This window comes from Protobothrops mucrosquamatus, unplaced genomic scaffold, assembly GCF_001527695.2.
Source record: "Protobothrops mucrosquamatus isolate PMUCROS unplaced genomic scaffold, P.Mucros_1.0 scaffold2342, whole genome shotgun sequence".
In the NCBI taxonomy this organism is placed as follows: domain Eukaryota; kingdom Metazoa; phylum Chordata; class Lepidosauria; order Squamata; family Viperidae; genus Protobothrops; species Protobothrops mucrosquamatus.
Window position 1 is genome coordinate 46,726 of NW_015388423.1, and position 15,663 is coordinate 62,388.

Genomic DNA, 15,663 nt, shown 5'->3' on the forward strand with positions numbered 1-15,663 from the left:
AATGAAATTTATATATAGCGATATGTTCAATGAAAACTTGTTTTAGAAATATTTTAATGAGCCTATAATAATATAAATAGATAGAGAATGTTAGTTTATGTTTAATTATTTAACTTGGATGTAGCGATATATTAGTGAATGAATTGGTTTTAGAAATATATTAATTTGATTATAATATTTTAAATAAATGGAGAGTTTTAGTTTAAGTTTAAATATGTGAAAAAGTATAGGTCTCCATAGACTGAATTTTTTTTATTGATTAATGGAGTTGATGGTTAGACATAGTAATGAATGAATTTATTTGAAAATGTGTTAATTTGATTATAATATCCTATATAGATAGAGAGGGAAATTTTTAAGAAATATTGTATATATATGTATTATGTTATCTTTTTTTATATAATTGACCACCATGTCTCCACATGGGCTCTTAAGCTGTGTTGGTGTAAAATGGAAAACTAATAAAAATTGTTTTTTTAAAAAAAAGAAACTAAGAGACTTCCGGTGGCAGGCGTCTTCGTCGGTCGCAGCTGTTTGCTGCCTCCCGCCTGTTTCGCGTAAAAGCCGGTTTGACAGCTAGCATCAGCTGTCAAACGGCTTGATACCTTTCCCCTGGGCATAAGGGGATAGGTGAGCTGCCCGGGGTAGGAGTTGAGTTCCCGAGTCGTCCTATATGGACGATGTAGGTGAGNAAACTGGATAGAGATTTCCTGACAGATTTTATCTGCAGTTTCACTTTATCTCTTAGCAGCATTGGGCCTATTGCTTTATAAGTAAATTTAAGTTAATTAAACAGTTCTTCAGTACATTATAATATAAGCACCATGGGGCAGGAGACTGTCTTTTGTTAATGAAAACTGGTGAAGCACTGTTATAATGTCTTTTTTTTTTTAACATCTTGAAATCCAGTATTATGTTAATAAAGGAAAATTAAAAAATCAGACAAATGGAGGAGAGGTTTATCATAATATTATTTATCTAAGGATTTTGAAGATGTAGCCAATAAAGATCAGAATGTTGGACTGGGACTTAGACATGCAAGCCTGTGTTCCTTTTGAATGTGTTAGGGGAAGCTCTTGCAGAAACTGTTGTAAGGCTTTCTCTTCTTTTTCTTTTTAAAAATATATGTGTGCATATATTGTTACATTTTGAAGGGCTACGCAATAATTTACTTAAACAAGCCTTTGTATATGGATGTGTAAAAAACAAGGACACCTAAAGGAGCTCCAGTCTAGAATAGGGTCAAGATGTAGAGGAGTGAGGAATGAGATTAACTACTATGTTAAAGGGGGGAAAAAACCCTCATATATATTCCAGAATTTTAGCATATAGAGAAGACACCATTATGCATGTATGTCAGAACCTTACTTTGTCTTGATTGCTCCAGAGAGTATGAAGTTTTCAATTATGACCAACATTCACATTATAACTTTTAGGTAATATTTCTCCCCATTAAATTCTATGAGATTCAATTTCTTTTGATAAGTATGAAAATATGTTTCATTCATATCAGCCATGAAGGACAGATTTCATTTCTGGCACAATGCATCATCTGAAGTGTTCTACATTCTGCCCTAAAAAAACAGATTCAAAGGATCACAATTTTTCCTTATCCTAAGGAAAGATGACCGAAAAATTAAAGAACGGCATCTTAGCAGATGTAAAAAGCCAATGAATGACCCTAACCCTAAAAACAAATGCCTTCGGAAGTTGTGAATGCTCCGGGAAGAGAACCTGTGGCTCAGTGACTAAATCACTGCCTAGTATGTATAACTTTCCAGGTTCGAATCCCATAAAGGGTATGGCTAACTGATGAAGGCAAAAAAGCCAGAAATGGTCCATCAAGGAATAATAGAAGAGGAATTGAGTAATCTTGAACAGGTTTTTATATATCAAGACATGCAATTTAAAGAGACAGAGATATTATGTTTACAACCTAATTGGGAATCCATACTGGGAGAAAATGTGGAAGATCAACAACTAATTGTATTTGACTCATCTCAATTGTTAAAAACAACAAAGATTGACATTCAGACACAATCCTTTAGGAAATATAACAAAGTGGCTAATAATCTATTCATAACATCGAGTAAACCATATAATATTCAGATGATATTGGCANTTAATTTGGCATAGAAAGAAAGCCAGAGTCAGGTATAAATGTGACATTAAATGTCATCTGATGGGTTAAAAAGGTTTTTCTTGGATATTAAATGTTATCTGATGGGTTAAAAAGGTTTTAAAGGTTTTTTCTTTTTTGTTGATTTAATAATGAATGAGGATGTGGATTTACTGTTAATGTATTTTTTCTTTTTCTTTTTCTGGATATATATTATTATGATAATGATGTTGTAATAATTGAATTTGTTTGATTTAATTATGAATGGTTGGGAATTAAGGCTTTAAAGGTTTTTTTGATTTTATAATGGTTGAAGGATGTGGATTTTTTGTTAAAGTATTTTTTTTTATATATATATATTATAATTGATAAGTAATTGTAGTTGTAAACTTTATTAAGGGTTTAAATGATTTTTTATAGGGCTAGATTGATGAAATGTTAGAATATACTTTTTAGAAATTGAAATGCACTTATATTATTATTATAAATATGATAATCATGTTTTAATAGAGAGGAAGAGTTACTGGTGATACCTGTTGAATTGGTATAGACTTTGGTGTATTTGAATTACTTAAATGTATAATTTTTTTATTAATGTGGGGGAGATGGATTGTTTATAAATAGAGTTTGTGGAGTTAGAGATATTAATATTTGTTTACCTATATTTGAATATTAGCCTGGGACTTGGTTTGGGAAGTCCGGGGTGGGTGGGATATAATATAATATTGTGTAATACTTGTGATGTTTTGTTTTTTTTTGGAAAATAATAAAAATTTTATATTGAAAAAAAAAGAAAAAAAGAAACTAAAAGCTGCTAAGTTGTATGACAAGCTCTCCAAGTGCAACTTCCACCAGACCAGAGTAAAGTAAGCTAGGCTACCGCATATCACACGAAGAAGTCGAGATGGACCCCCAAAAGGTCCAGGCGGTATTGGACTGGACTCCACCCCACACCAGAAAGCAATTGCAAAGCTTCCTGGGCTTTGCCAATTTTTACTGCCAATTAATCCCAACTTTTGCCCAGATCGTACTCCCCATCAATAACCTTTTAAAGACAAAAAGAGAAGACAAGCCTAGCCAACCTTTAAAATGGACTATGAAGAGTCAAGCAGTGTTCAAGAAACTTAAATGCTTATTTGCAGCCGAACCTGTCCTCAAATACCCAGATCCAAACACCCCATTTATCATTCAGGCAGACACTAAGGATGTGGCTGTAGAGTCATACTCTTGCAACGAAACGAACAAGGGAATTCACAACCCTGTGCCACACTTCTAGAAAACTGTCTGAGACTGAACAGAGATGGCGGTCTGGGAAAAGGAGGCATACACCGTGCACTGGGCACTCTTAACATGAAGGTACTTCCTTGAAGGGAGCAAAGTGCCTTTTAAGGTGCAGACCAACCACAAAAACCTAGAGGCTTTGAAAACCCTGCAGAGGCTGTCACCCAAGCAAGTCCAATGAGCACAGTACTTCAACCATTTAACTTTACTTTGCACTACCTCCCAGAGGAAAGAATTTTCTGGCTGATGCCCTATCATGAATGCCTCAGTATAACTGTACCAAATCAGACGTTGTCAGCTGGCCAGAGCGCAAGCAAGAGAGAAGCCTCAGATCAACAGCAATGTCACAGCAGCTCTTAAAGCCTTACTACAGGATGACAAGTGGTTTCAAAATCACAAAAATGAGTGCTCCATATGGGACAGTCTAGCCTGGGTGGGGGCTAAATTGTATGCACCAAAAAGCCAGAGGTTACTGGTCCTGGGTAAAAGCCATGATTCAAAAACTGCTAGGCATTTTGGTTTTGTGAAAACTTTACATTTAATTAAAAGGCAGTTTTGTCCTTAAAGAACGACATTGAAATCTATGTGGCAAGTTGCCCGATTTGTGCCTCTGCCAAGCGGTGGCAAGGAAAAACCCCAGGGCTCCTCCAACCGGTGGCTGAGCCAATGGCCCCATGGAGAGAAATCTCCATAGATTTCATAGTAGAACTCCCAGAAAGCTCAGGAAATACGGTTATATGGATTAAAACTGATTTGTTTTCCAAGCAGGTGCACTTTGTCCCATGCCAAAAATATCCCTCAGCACGTGTGCTAGCCAAGCTTTTTGTGCAACATATCTACCGACTACACAAAGCCCCACAATGCATAATCTCCAATAGGAGGGTGTAAGCATTCCTAAATCTTCTTGGGACTGATCAGGGGCTTGGTTTCAGTCATCACCACCAAACTAATGGGGGTGCAAACACAGAACTCAGTATTGGAACAGTACTCAGGTGCTACATTCATTATCAACAGGACAACTGGACAGACCTTTTATCATTTGCAGAAGTAGCATACAGTAATTTGGTACAGGGTTCACCCCTTTAAAATGGCTATGGGACAAGACTTTACTCCCATGCCCAAGCTGCCTTTGAATGGCCTCCCTCTGTGCCTTCTTTAAAAAGAATGGGTCTCCCAATTATGGAATACTTGGCCGGTTGTGAGGTAGTCCCTTGCAGATCCTAGAAAAGCTTATAAAAAGCAAGCTGATGAAGAGTGCAGGGGACCTAAAATCTTTAATGTGGATGGCTGTGTTTACCTATTCACCCGATACCTGCAATCTTTGCAACCATTGAAAAAGTTAGGACCCAAATATGTGGGTCCTTCCCCATCAAACACATTATTAACCCAGTTATGGTGGAATTCGATTTGCCAAATCTCTTTGACAAATCCACCAGTGTTCCACTACAGTTTGTTAAAGACCGAGATTACTTCCCCCCTTAGACCTGAATTGTCATCACCACCTGAGCTGTTCTACGTGAGTTTTTGTTGTACTCACAAGGAGAAACCCCTCTTCCAAGAAACAAGCAGGAACCGCAAGAAAAACCAATCCCTTTTATTCACACAGATCTGAGTCAATGTCCAAGGCAAACAAACACAGTCCACAGAAACTCGATCCTCAACACGAATGGTTGCCTTTGGCAACCAGCACCTCCCAAACATCCCTCTTTTATAATTCAGCCAAGGCGTGGCTTCCTAATGCCTTCTCCTTTGCCTTTGGAGCTGCCCCATTGCATTCCTCTGTCCCAACGGTTTCTCATCACTGTCCAACTCAGGCTCCCAGCACAGCTGTGTGTCAGCCTGAGTGCAAGTAGAGGGGCCAGTCTTCTCGTCCGACCGTAAGTCTTGGAGCTCCTCAGAGCCTTCTTCTGACTCTAATGTCACTCCAGCCCCCTCCTCCTCATCTGAGTCCTCAGACTCAGCTGCCGAATCCACTGGCTGGCGAGGAATCACAATATGAGCCTTTAATGATAGAAGGGGAACAACACTTTGAGGTCATTTTAGATTCACGCAGACATCTGAGAAAAGTTCAATATTTGGTTGCGTGGAAGGATTTTCCCAAATCCCACAATGTATGGGTTGATCAACACTATGTTAAAGCTGCTAGGCTACTTAAAACGGTTTCATAATATAAGTAAGCTATCAATCCTAACCCTCTTTTCTCTTTTTGTGTATTGTGTTTTGTTCTACAGAACTAACGTCTCTTTCAGGGGGGCAGCATGTCAGATCCACCATTCGTACTCTGGTGTCCTGCCATCATGCTGAGAGGGGAGGGGGATGGCATGATTTTTTTGCTTCTGCTGTTCACTTGGGAATTAGGGAGGGGGACTGTCTTGGGAGACAGAACAAGCTCCTTCCATCCGGTTCCAGCCTGGTTCCAAGGCCATCGGCCTCTGAATGTGAATTGTTATCTGCCTAGCACCTTAAAACATCTCAGCATCACATTGGCTGCCAGTGGACTGGTCAGGGGGGCTGAAACTGGGAAACCAAAAGAATCGCTCTGTGCTTTGCGTGGGACTTTCAGATTCTGCCTGACTTTATTTCATCCAGTTACTCAGTAAAAGTTCTTTTGATTCAACTTAATGGAGAGTCTTGCTTTCTTGAGGGGGGGGGGCTGACTGGGGTAGGTCTGACACTCACTTTGCTTGTGTTTGAGAGGAGGATGACAGTTCCAGGCAGTTTTTCTCCCAAATCCAAGGAAGTGGGAGATCACAGCCAGGAAAGGAAGTGGGTGATCCAATCCTGGGAAAAAGTTTTTGCAACAGATTCAGGAGGTACTGGCATGATTCTGCAGCAGTGTTGGCAGTTGTGATCAAAATGTTAAGATGGCAGCCAAGATGGTGCAGTCAAAGTTCCACCAGGCCACCATCTTGCCCATGTCCTTTGGAAGAATTTGGAAGAATTCCAGCCCACTGAATGTCCTTGTTCGTGCCTAATTTCTCTAACTCAACTTTTCTGTTTTGAAAGATATTATTAAACCTTGTAAGATAGGGGCTTTCATTCTGAATTTCCTCCTTAATTAATGTCTTAAATAACATCTAATATTTTGTGTTTATTGCTAGTGTGTTATTTTGATGGTTTCTGAACCTCAGGCGATGACTTTTGATTGAATTGTTTTTATTGAAAATAAAAACCAGCCAACTAGAGCTCTGTAAACTCAAAACTTAAAATGAATGTTACCATAACATAAGCTTTTTGGAGCCACCAAAGCAAATGCAGAATTATTTTTTAGATTTTTTGGGGTCAGATGAATAATTTGGGGAGGTGGGAAGTCTTTGAATTGCACTTGATATTTGAAAGATAAGCTGGGGATCTCACTCAAAAAAGCTGATCAGGTCAGGACAAAAAAGTAAATAAAATAATTTCAAATTATCTCTATCAAATTGCATCCATTAAAACATGATTGTCCAACCTTTTGTCTTGCTCTAGGCCAAGTTGAGTGAAGAGGAATTGTCCTGGGCTACATATAAAATATATAATATAGTTAATATATATAAAAATAACAAAGTTCCTTTATTTTTTAATATTTTTTATAATCTTGTGAGGCCACATTGCTAGCTGTCCAGGGCCACATGCACCTCCTGGGCTGCTGATTGGACACCTGTGCATTAAAACAAATTAAGATGCCTCTTGTCAATGTCTAATCCTTTCTATTTCCCCCTTTTTATCACATTGAACATGAGAATTTGAAGGCAATATTAGCGTGTTTTGGGAGCCCCACCAAAAGCTTTGGGGTGACTCTGTGAGCCCTGGCACTCTAGGGTCAAGATATTTCTCTTTGCTACCCAGATTTATCTAGGTTCTCTGAAGCTGGTTCCATTGTGGTTGTGGATCATCCAGCCTCTCGTCTCTTTTCTCCTGCAGGTCCAGTGATGAAAGCCGAAGTAGGCGACACCATTCAGGTGACCTTTGCCAACAAAGCCTCGTGGCCTTTCAGTATCCAGCCCCATGGCGGCTTTTACAGGAAGCTGTGGGAAGAAGGCCCATACCAGGAAGGTTTGTTCTTCTAACCTCTTTCTGCTCAGTTTTTAATCTGTTCCAGAATGAAACACATATATAAACAGGTGTAATCCTTTCAGTCAGTAAACAGGTCAAGCAAATTATGTTTTTGGGCTGAGAAACAAGCTGTTTCCAGTTATACAGAAGCAGTTTTATAGGAAGCCTTCATTTGGAACACTGGCAACCTTACAAGAGTCTTCTCCAACCTTCATGATGGCTATGGATTATGGGAGGTGAAAGAAGCCAAGTTGTGGAAGGCTTCTGCTCCTTCCTGCTTTAAAAGCTTTTTTTTTTTTTGCATTCTTAATGTAAGGACCCACTTTAATCCCACATCTTAAGAAAGCAGAACTCTTGGAAACAATTTCTTTCAACAGGAACTTTTATTAAGAGTAGTTGATAGCAGGCATAATAGACAGGATCTGAGGGATTCTTTACAGATCGATACTTTAAAGGGTCCCTAAGCAAACCCCACCCCACAGTTCATCCGGACGGTTCAGACCGGCCAATCTCCAGGTGTTAAGTCCATCGTGGGAAAGGGAAAATAACATCAGTCCGGCTCCTAGTACGATGTTCCACAGCTCTTCACACCTCCTTTTGAGACCAGAGAAATAAGCCAGGTTCCAGGTGTTTGTATTTCTTTCGTAACTGCCAGGTTAGAGAGAAGAAAGTTCAGAAAGATGCATAGTGCAGGAGGCAATTTGTTGCATTGTAATGGGCAACAGACCCAGCAGCAATAAACAAAAGGTTACATTGTAGCGAATAGAGGACGTGAAAGTCATAACCCCGCAGGCGTATCCCCCCCTCCCACGTGGGAGTATGGCAGAATCCAGGGGAAGGTGAGATTTGGTTTTAGATCAGAGGAGATAGATAGAAATGAAATATAAATGGATTCTGACACTTAATCTGCCTTATTTCATTAGCCCTTCTGAGAACTTCTGAACATAACAATGACTGGTGGTTGCAACCCAACACTTCCTTTGAAAATAAGTCTACCTTTGCTTCTCCCCAAGAAAGGATAATAACCCTTGCCTTCCAGTAAATGGATATTGCAATGATTAGTGATTATTGTCTTGGCAGACATATCCAGGTACTCCCTCTCCATGATAGCCATTTTGTACAGGGTGATATGTCCGTAGTTGGAAACAGCCAGGAACATCTGTTCCCACAGTGCATTCTATGAGATGATTGATGGACTAGTGACTGAAAATGTACAAATAACTGGTTTTTTCCCCTTCATTTTAAAGGCCTACTCAACAATGGAGTGTCCATCAAGCCATTTGGGAACTTCACATATATCTGGGTGCTACCACCAGATGTTGGCCCCACAGCCTCAGACCCTCCTTGCCTGACCTGGATGTATTCTTCTGAGGTGGATCCCACAAGAGACACCAACTCTGGCTTAGTGGGGCCCTTACTCATCTGTAGGCCTGGCACGCTCAATGAGAGAAACAAGCAGGTACTTTGTCTTGTTTGATCGTGCCTATCTCAAGTGGAGAAATCATGCAACCTGTGAGGGAAGAGTTGTAAATGAAAGGCAGAGCATCTGTTTTGGATGCAAGAGGCCCAGTTCAGCACTGGCATGCATTGTCAGGGCTGGGGAGACCTCAGGGCCGGATTTGCTTTTGGGGCAGACCCATCTTCCCCAGCTACATCTGTTTGCCAGATGTGTTGAATCCCAACTTATATCTACAAATATTATTAGCCAGTAGCTAAAAAAACATGCTGTAAACCAACCTAACTATTTGTGGATAATAACTGAATAATATTTTTTCTGCCTTCTTTCTAGTTGCTGTAAAAACTTCCTTCTAATGCAAAAACGACGGCTTTGCTTTATAAATCTAGATCTGTCAGTTGGTGCATAATAAAAATTGTTGATACGCACACACATGTGCAATAAATTAATATTCTAAGTTATTTAAGTTGTGGGGTCTTAGCTCAGTTTAATAACAAGATAGAATCATTAATTCTGCCATCGGAGAGTTTTATAATTAAATGTCGGTATCCAGAGGGAAGTCAACTAAAGGCAGTCCTCAATGACCATAATTAAGCCCAGAATTAGGTCTGTGAGTCATGGCAGTTATTAAGCAGGTCACTTTTTTTGCAGTGGTCTAAGTGAACACAGCAGTTATTAAATGAATCCATTTTATCCAATGGGCATTTTTTGCCAGAAACCAGAAATAAATACAAGAAATGCAAAAAAATTCTGAAAATTGCTATCACATGATCCTGAAACGTAGTAAATAGCTATAGATGCAAGCCAGTTGCCCAAAATGTGATCATGTGACCATGGAGGCCCACAAAACTGGAACCCGATTATGAGGACCTTTTGAGGAGTGGGTCATTGACTGGTCTTTAAGTGAGAAGTACCTATAGATGCCATTGCTCCATGTTGCCCTGTTGGTGGCTTTTCAGAGGCTTCCCTGGGGCCACTGTTAGGTGAAGGAGGTCAGAGGTCTGAACCAATTTCGAGACTCCACAATATACTAAACCAACACAGAATTGCTGTATTTACCACAGGTGATAGGCCAAAGCAACACACACACACATTGTGGCTTACAGCATGTATTAAAACAGTAGCTGCAGTCCCATCCTTTATACCAACATCCCCATTTTAGCTTTGTGACATAATTTTATATTTTATATAAATTTTATAGTCCTGATTTCTTCCACTTTTTTGTGTGTGGATTAGCTGACGATTAGTCAATTGTTGTCCCAACCAGGCTTGCTGGACCCAGTATGCAAAACCGATAACACAGACCAGAGTAGATATTAGGAGGCTTTATTTGAGCCAATGAAGAGGGGCAGGAAAAATGTCCCAAAGCTTGCACCCCACTGCTTTTTTATACAGTTCTTAACAAAGCACAGTTAATAATAATAATAATAATAATAATAATAATAATAAAAAAAAAAAAGTTGGAAGGACTTTGGAGGTCATCTAATCCAACCCCCTGCTCAGGCAGGGAACTCTATACCATTTCAGACAGGTTCTTCAAGAAAACAAAATTAAATGAAAACACAATAATAAATTATTAAGTCTTTTACTGCTTTTCTGTTCTCACCATAGAATTTAATAATTTAATAGGATTCTGTTACACAGCTTGTCCCGTGGAAATTGTCCTGTTGTTTTAATAGTTTCTCACTTTTTATTCCTACATGTTTTGCTGCCTCTCACCTCTTCATAACTCTAAGCTACAAAAGAAATTACTGCCTTCTCTCCTTCCCTCTCTCTGCTGAGCTAGCTGAAATAGCAAAGTAGACTATCTCCTTGGTTATCCAATCAGATTCTAAGTATTCCAAAACCTGATATCCTCTGTGTTGTTTCCTAGAAAGGCATTGATAAAGAGTTTTACCTTTTGTTTGGTGTGTTTAATGAAAACCTAAGCTGGTATCTGAACACAAATCGGAAGTATCTGAAATACACACGGGGAAAAGAAGAACTATTTGAGGATCACATCTTCAAAGAGTCCAATAGAATGCATGGTATGTCGATGTGCCCAATTTGGGGATGAAAGCAAAGGATCAGGCAGTCAGGGTAGGAGGTTGGAGGCCTTATGGCAGCTCAATTTCTTACCACAGCTGAGGGATGTGAGATCTCAGGAAACACAACAATGTCACTTCAGAAGCCAAAGTTTGGTCTAGTAGTGAGGGCACCAGGCTAGAAACCAGGAGACGGTGAGTTCTAGTCCTGCCTTGGCATAAAAGCCATCTGGTTGACTTTGGCCCAGTCACTGCCTCTCAGCCCAGCCCATCTCACAGAGTTGTTATTGGGCGAAAAATAGGAGGAGGGAGTATTATATATGTTTACCATCTTGAGTTATTTATAAAAATAATAAAGATGGGAAATAAACTTCCATATAGATAAATCCAAGAATCAGAACTGAGTGTGGCTTTGTACCAGTCCAGAGATCAATAAGGGAATTGGAGGCAGCACTCACTGAGAAAGGATTGCCTGAAGTTGGAAAATTGTTCGCCGACATAAACTCTCAATCCTTTAGTTTATAGCAGGACTAGGGCATGGCTGTTCTCCTGAGTCTTGCCTCTTCCTTTGAGGAGCCACATTTCATATCTTTGATCTACTTGCTGGGTACAAAAAGACAAGAATGGAATTATCAAGCCCAATTCTCTTCCAGTTCAGAGTCTGACTCATCAAACAGGCTCGTAACTCTCAGATATTAATCATGGCAACTCAAATTTGTAGAGGTAGATGCAAATACTTGAACAAATCAATGATGAATGGTTGTTTATGTAGGTTGACCTCATCCTTTTCCTTGAAGAAATGTTTCAGCGCATCCTTCAAAGAAAAGTTTGAAAGCAACAGCTCTCTCCATTATTGCCGCGCCCTTAAGACATGGTTATTCCAGCTTAAGACATGGTTATTCCAGCTTAAGACATGGTTATTCCAGCTTGCAGGACTGGCCTAGGGGAAATTTTTAATGGGGGTTTTAAAGTAATTTTAAATTAATCAGACCAATTATTAATATTTGTTTTTAATTATGTTTTAATCTGTAGTTTTGGGATTTGCATTTTTATCTGGTTGTTAGCCGCCCTGAGTCCGCAAGGAGAAGGGCGGGATATAAATATAAACAATAAATAAATAAATAAATAAATGACAATCTGCAAATTAAAAACAAGCATAAACAATTCATAGAGCTCGTAATCAACAGTAGACTCCCTCTCCTCTTTTTGTTAGGCTTGACCTGATTTCTATTCTTGCTACCCAGCATCACTAATGCCCATCCTGTCTGAAAATTATAGGAATTAAAATCCAGCATACGGAGATCCCAATATTTAGGAATCCTGTTTTTTCCACTTTCCAGTTTCTCAATTAATGCTTAAGTTTTCACCTTACAGCAGTGAAATCCAGACATATATTACTTTTCATTGCTTGAATGGATTTCTGTTGAACAAAGATGTACCGAGGGGGTGTTCTGCTTTGATTTAGGAGTCTTGGATCCCTTCAGATGTTCTCCAGTTCTGTGTTCCAGGCCAGCAACAGCCTCAACTCTGTGGCTACTGCCTGGACAGTCATTTTATCCTGAGCTGCTGATCTCCTGTTTTTGGCTGGTCAGCAGTTGCCATTTTTAAATATCTTGGTGTTGATCCAGCAATGGCCCGTAAAGTTAGTGAAGTATCTTCACTGGCATTTGTCCATCTTCTCTAGAACCTCATTGCTCCATCTCCCAGTGGGCATCATTTCAGTTTCTGCCCAGACTGGGCAAAGCATACCACCCCATGCCCACAGCCTCTTCCTTATTTTTTTAACATCTTTAAGTTGCCACGTAGAGGTTCTGCTGTTTTGCTTCTGGGAAGCTGAACGATTTATTCTTCCTTGCTTCCAGCAAGTTACCATGGACTTAGGATGTAGGAAGAACTACTGCCTTGATTATTGCAGCATCAGAGCAATAAAGGGAAAAAAGAAAACAGAAAGATCTGCATCAGTATCAAATGGCGTGGTGGGGGAGGGAAGGCTGTGGGGGCATCCATGGGCAAACATTTGCAAAGCAAAGCAAAGAGGCAGGGACTGGTAAGCAGGCAAAGCCCTCCGGAAAAGGCAGGAAGGAGGGAAGCAGGCATACAGCCCCGCAGCTGTTTGCTTTCTATTGCCCCCACCATCCTGCCAGAACCGATGAAGCTTCTTGGATGAGAAGCGAAATGTCTTCTTTTTCTTCCCAAGGAAAAAACAGCCCAGTTATCGTTTGAAAAAAACACCTTTGAGGCAACCCTTATGAGGGCCACAGCCCAGGTGTTTGAACAATTGTCTCCCCTCCCACTTTTTCACAGTTTTTGATTTTTGGATTTTGAATCCTGCTTTCTACTCAGTTTGAGAATTCCCAAATTGTCACTGAATGAAATCTCCCCTGAAAACGGAGCCCACTGCTGATTTCTCCCTGTTTCCTTTTGCATTGAAGCCATCAATGGATTCCTCTTCGGAAATTTGCCTCTCCTGGATATGTGCAAGGGAGAAACCATTTCCTGGCACTTGCTCGGCCTCGGCAGTGAAACTGACATTCATGGGGTTGTTTTCCAAGGAAATACCATCTTGATGAATGGGATGAGGCGAGATACAACCAGTCTTTTCCCTCACACCTTCGCCACAGCCCTCATGCAGCCTGATAACCAAGGTAAGGGCCTAACCCTCTCTTCCCTCTCTCAGGACTGAGAAACTTGGCCCTTCACATTGTGTTGAAGCACAGGTCCCATATTTGGGGAGACGGGCTGGGCTTTCCAGAGGCTCTAGAATTTGCCAGATCTGATCTCAGCTCCTTTCCGTAGTGAGTTTAAGATGAAGCCAAACAGCTTAACACCTGTAGAGCAATGTAGTCAATTGAGAAACACATGGATACTATTTTGAGAGTATTATTGAGAGACGGTGTACCTGTCTCTTTAGGAACTCAAGGAAACATACAAGAGGGAGGAGGAGGTCGGTGTTGTTGGTTGGGCTGATCAAATGCCCATGTCTACCAAGTGAGCTTTGGGGGAAGACTTTTACTGAAGTTTTTGGAGTCATGATCCAACAGCTTAACTACTACCCTGTATTTGCTCTCAGTAAATTCAGAACAAGCAAACCCTTCTTGAGAGCTCTCCAAGCATGGCAACAACTGGTATCTGAGAAGTTATCAAAATGCTTCTGCCCCCATCCCCAATCCCTGGAAAAGTTTAAGCAATTTTTTCTATTTCTTTAAGCGGAAGATGCATACATGTAGTGTTTAAAAAACATTGGCCTGTTGCCATACCTAAATGAATTTAGATCTGTCTTTCCCACATCTGGTACAGAAGCTTCGGGGGTTTCTTTGCTCCCATCCTGATTCTGGACGTCTTCTCAGTAGTTTTGTTTGCCTCCTCCTAGGCACTTTTGGTGTTTACTGTCAGACAAGCAACCACTATCAGAACGGAATGAGAGGCAGTTACTCTGTTCAGCAGTGTGGGGAAAAGGCATATTTTCCAGACCAACAATATGGGACAGTGAGAACCTTTTACATCATGGCTGAGGAGGTGGAGTGGGACTATGCTCCAGACCGCAGCTGGGAATTAGAAAGGCACAACAACTCTGGAGAGGAAAGGTATCAGTGCTGCTTCTGAAATAGCTGCTTCTGGTGACTTGTTTCCAGGAAATGGGATGCAATCAATCATGCTTTTCCTATCCTTCTTGCAAAAATATGTTTTGGGGGAATTCTCTTGAAAGATGTTTAAATCAATTAGACTTATAGGCCAGAATGTAGGTCAGAGGTAGGTCAATTGGGAATGATCCTGAGGAAGGTAAGGAAGCTGGTTAGTGAGACGAGAAGAAGCCCTAGAAAATTAGCCTGGAGAAGAACCAATGAGACGCTGAAGGACTTTCCTCAAAAGAAGGCGAAGGGCTCAGGAAAAATTTATCTCAATATGGAGAAGATGGATAGATTATATTCAGAGAAAGTATGAATTGAAAAATTATTATGTAGCTTTTGATTAAAAACTTAGAATAAAAATAGGTATATTATATAGTATAATTTAAAAAAAATTATTTTTTTTTGGAGTAATTTAATGTTATTTTAGAGTCACAGCAATTTTGTACTAGTGTGTAGTAATAATGAGTAGTTTTGATTAGAATTGGATGTTTATGCATTTATTTCCTAGATTAGCTTTGGGAAGTCCTGGGGGAGGGAGGGTGGAAAGGGGTAGGTTGGTATTATAGAACTATATGTATATATATGTATGGTTTGTTTTTTTTTAAAAGGAGGTGCCCGGTGATACCCCAACTGCACTGACGGGATGGTTGAGGGAGAAGGGGAGGTAGGAAAGAGGGAGGAAGGAGGAGTGGAGGTAGGATGGGAGGAGGAAGGTGTAGGCAAGTGAGAGGGTGGTGCAGGAGGGGGACACCGGACACCTCCGTGAATGTATTGATTGGTGTTGATTCTTTTTTTGGTTGATATTGTGATAAAAGATTTATGTTTTTGTTTTTCAATGAAAAATCAATAAAAAAATTTATTTAAAAAAAAAAGAAGGCGAAGGGCTGTTTCTGTTGTCTCAGGCTGGAAGATCCTCAGTTACAGACTATCTAGACCCATACCAGTCGGGCTTCAGGCCGGGACACAGCACGGAAACGGCATTGGTCACGTTGGTAAATGATCTCTGGAGGGCCCGGGACAGGGGTTATTCCTCTGTCCTTGTGCTTTTGGACCTCTCAGTGGCTTTTGATACTGTGGACCATGGTATCATGCTGCGGCGTCTCGGTGAGTTAGGAGTGG

The 15,663-nt window shown here is 40.2% G+C and overlaps 1 protein-coding gene across 1 annotated transcript in view; it reads left to right on the plus strand.

The window, feature by feature from the left end:
- LOC107295444 (hephaestin-like) overlaps window positions 1–15,663 on the plus strand; it is an 87,411-nt gene that overhangs the window by 45,827 nt on the left and 25,921 nt on the right. The window contains exons 5-9 of the mRNA XM_015824757.1: window positions 7,304–7,435; window positions 8,683–8,894; window positions 10,765–10,918; window positions 13,348–13,560; window positions 14,286–14,499. Of these exons, the coding sequence (XP_015680243.1) occupies window positions 7,304–7,435; window positions 8,683–8,894; window positions 10,765–10,918; window positions 13,348–13,560; window positions 14,286–14,499 (925 nt within the window). The remainder of the gene's footprint in view (window positions 1–7,303; window positions 7,436–8,682; window positions 8,895–10,764; window positions 10,919–13,347; window positions 13,561–14,285; window positions 14,500–15,663) is intronic.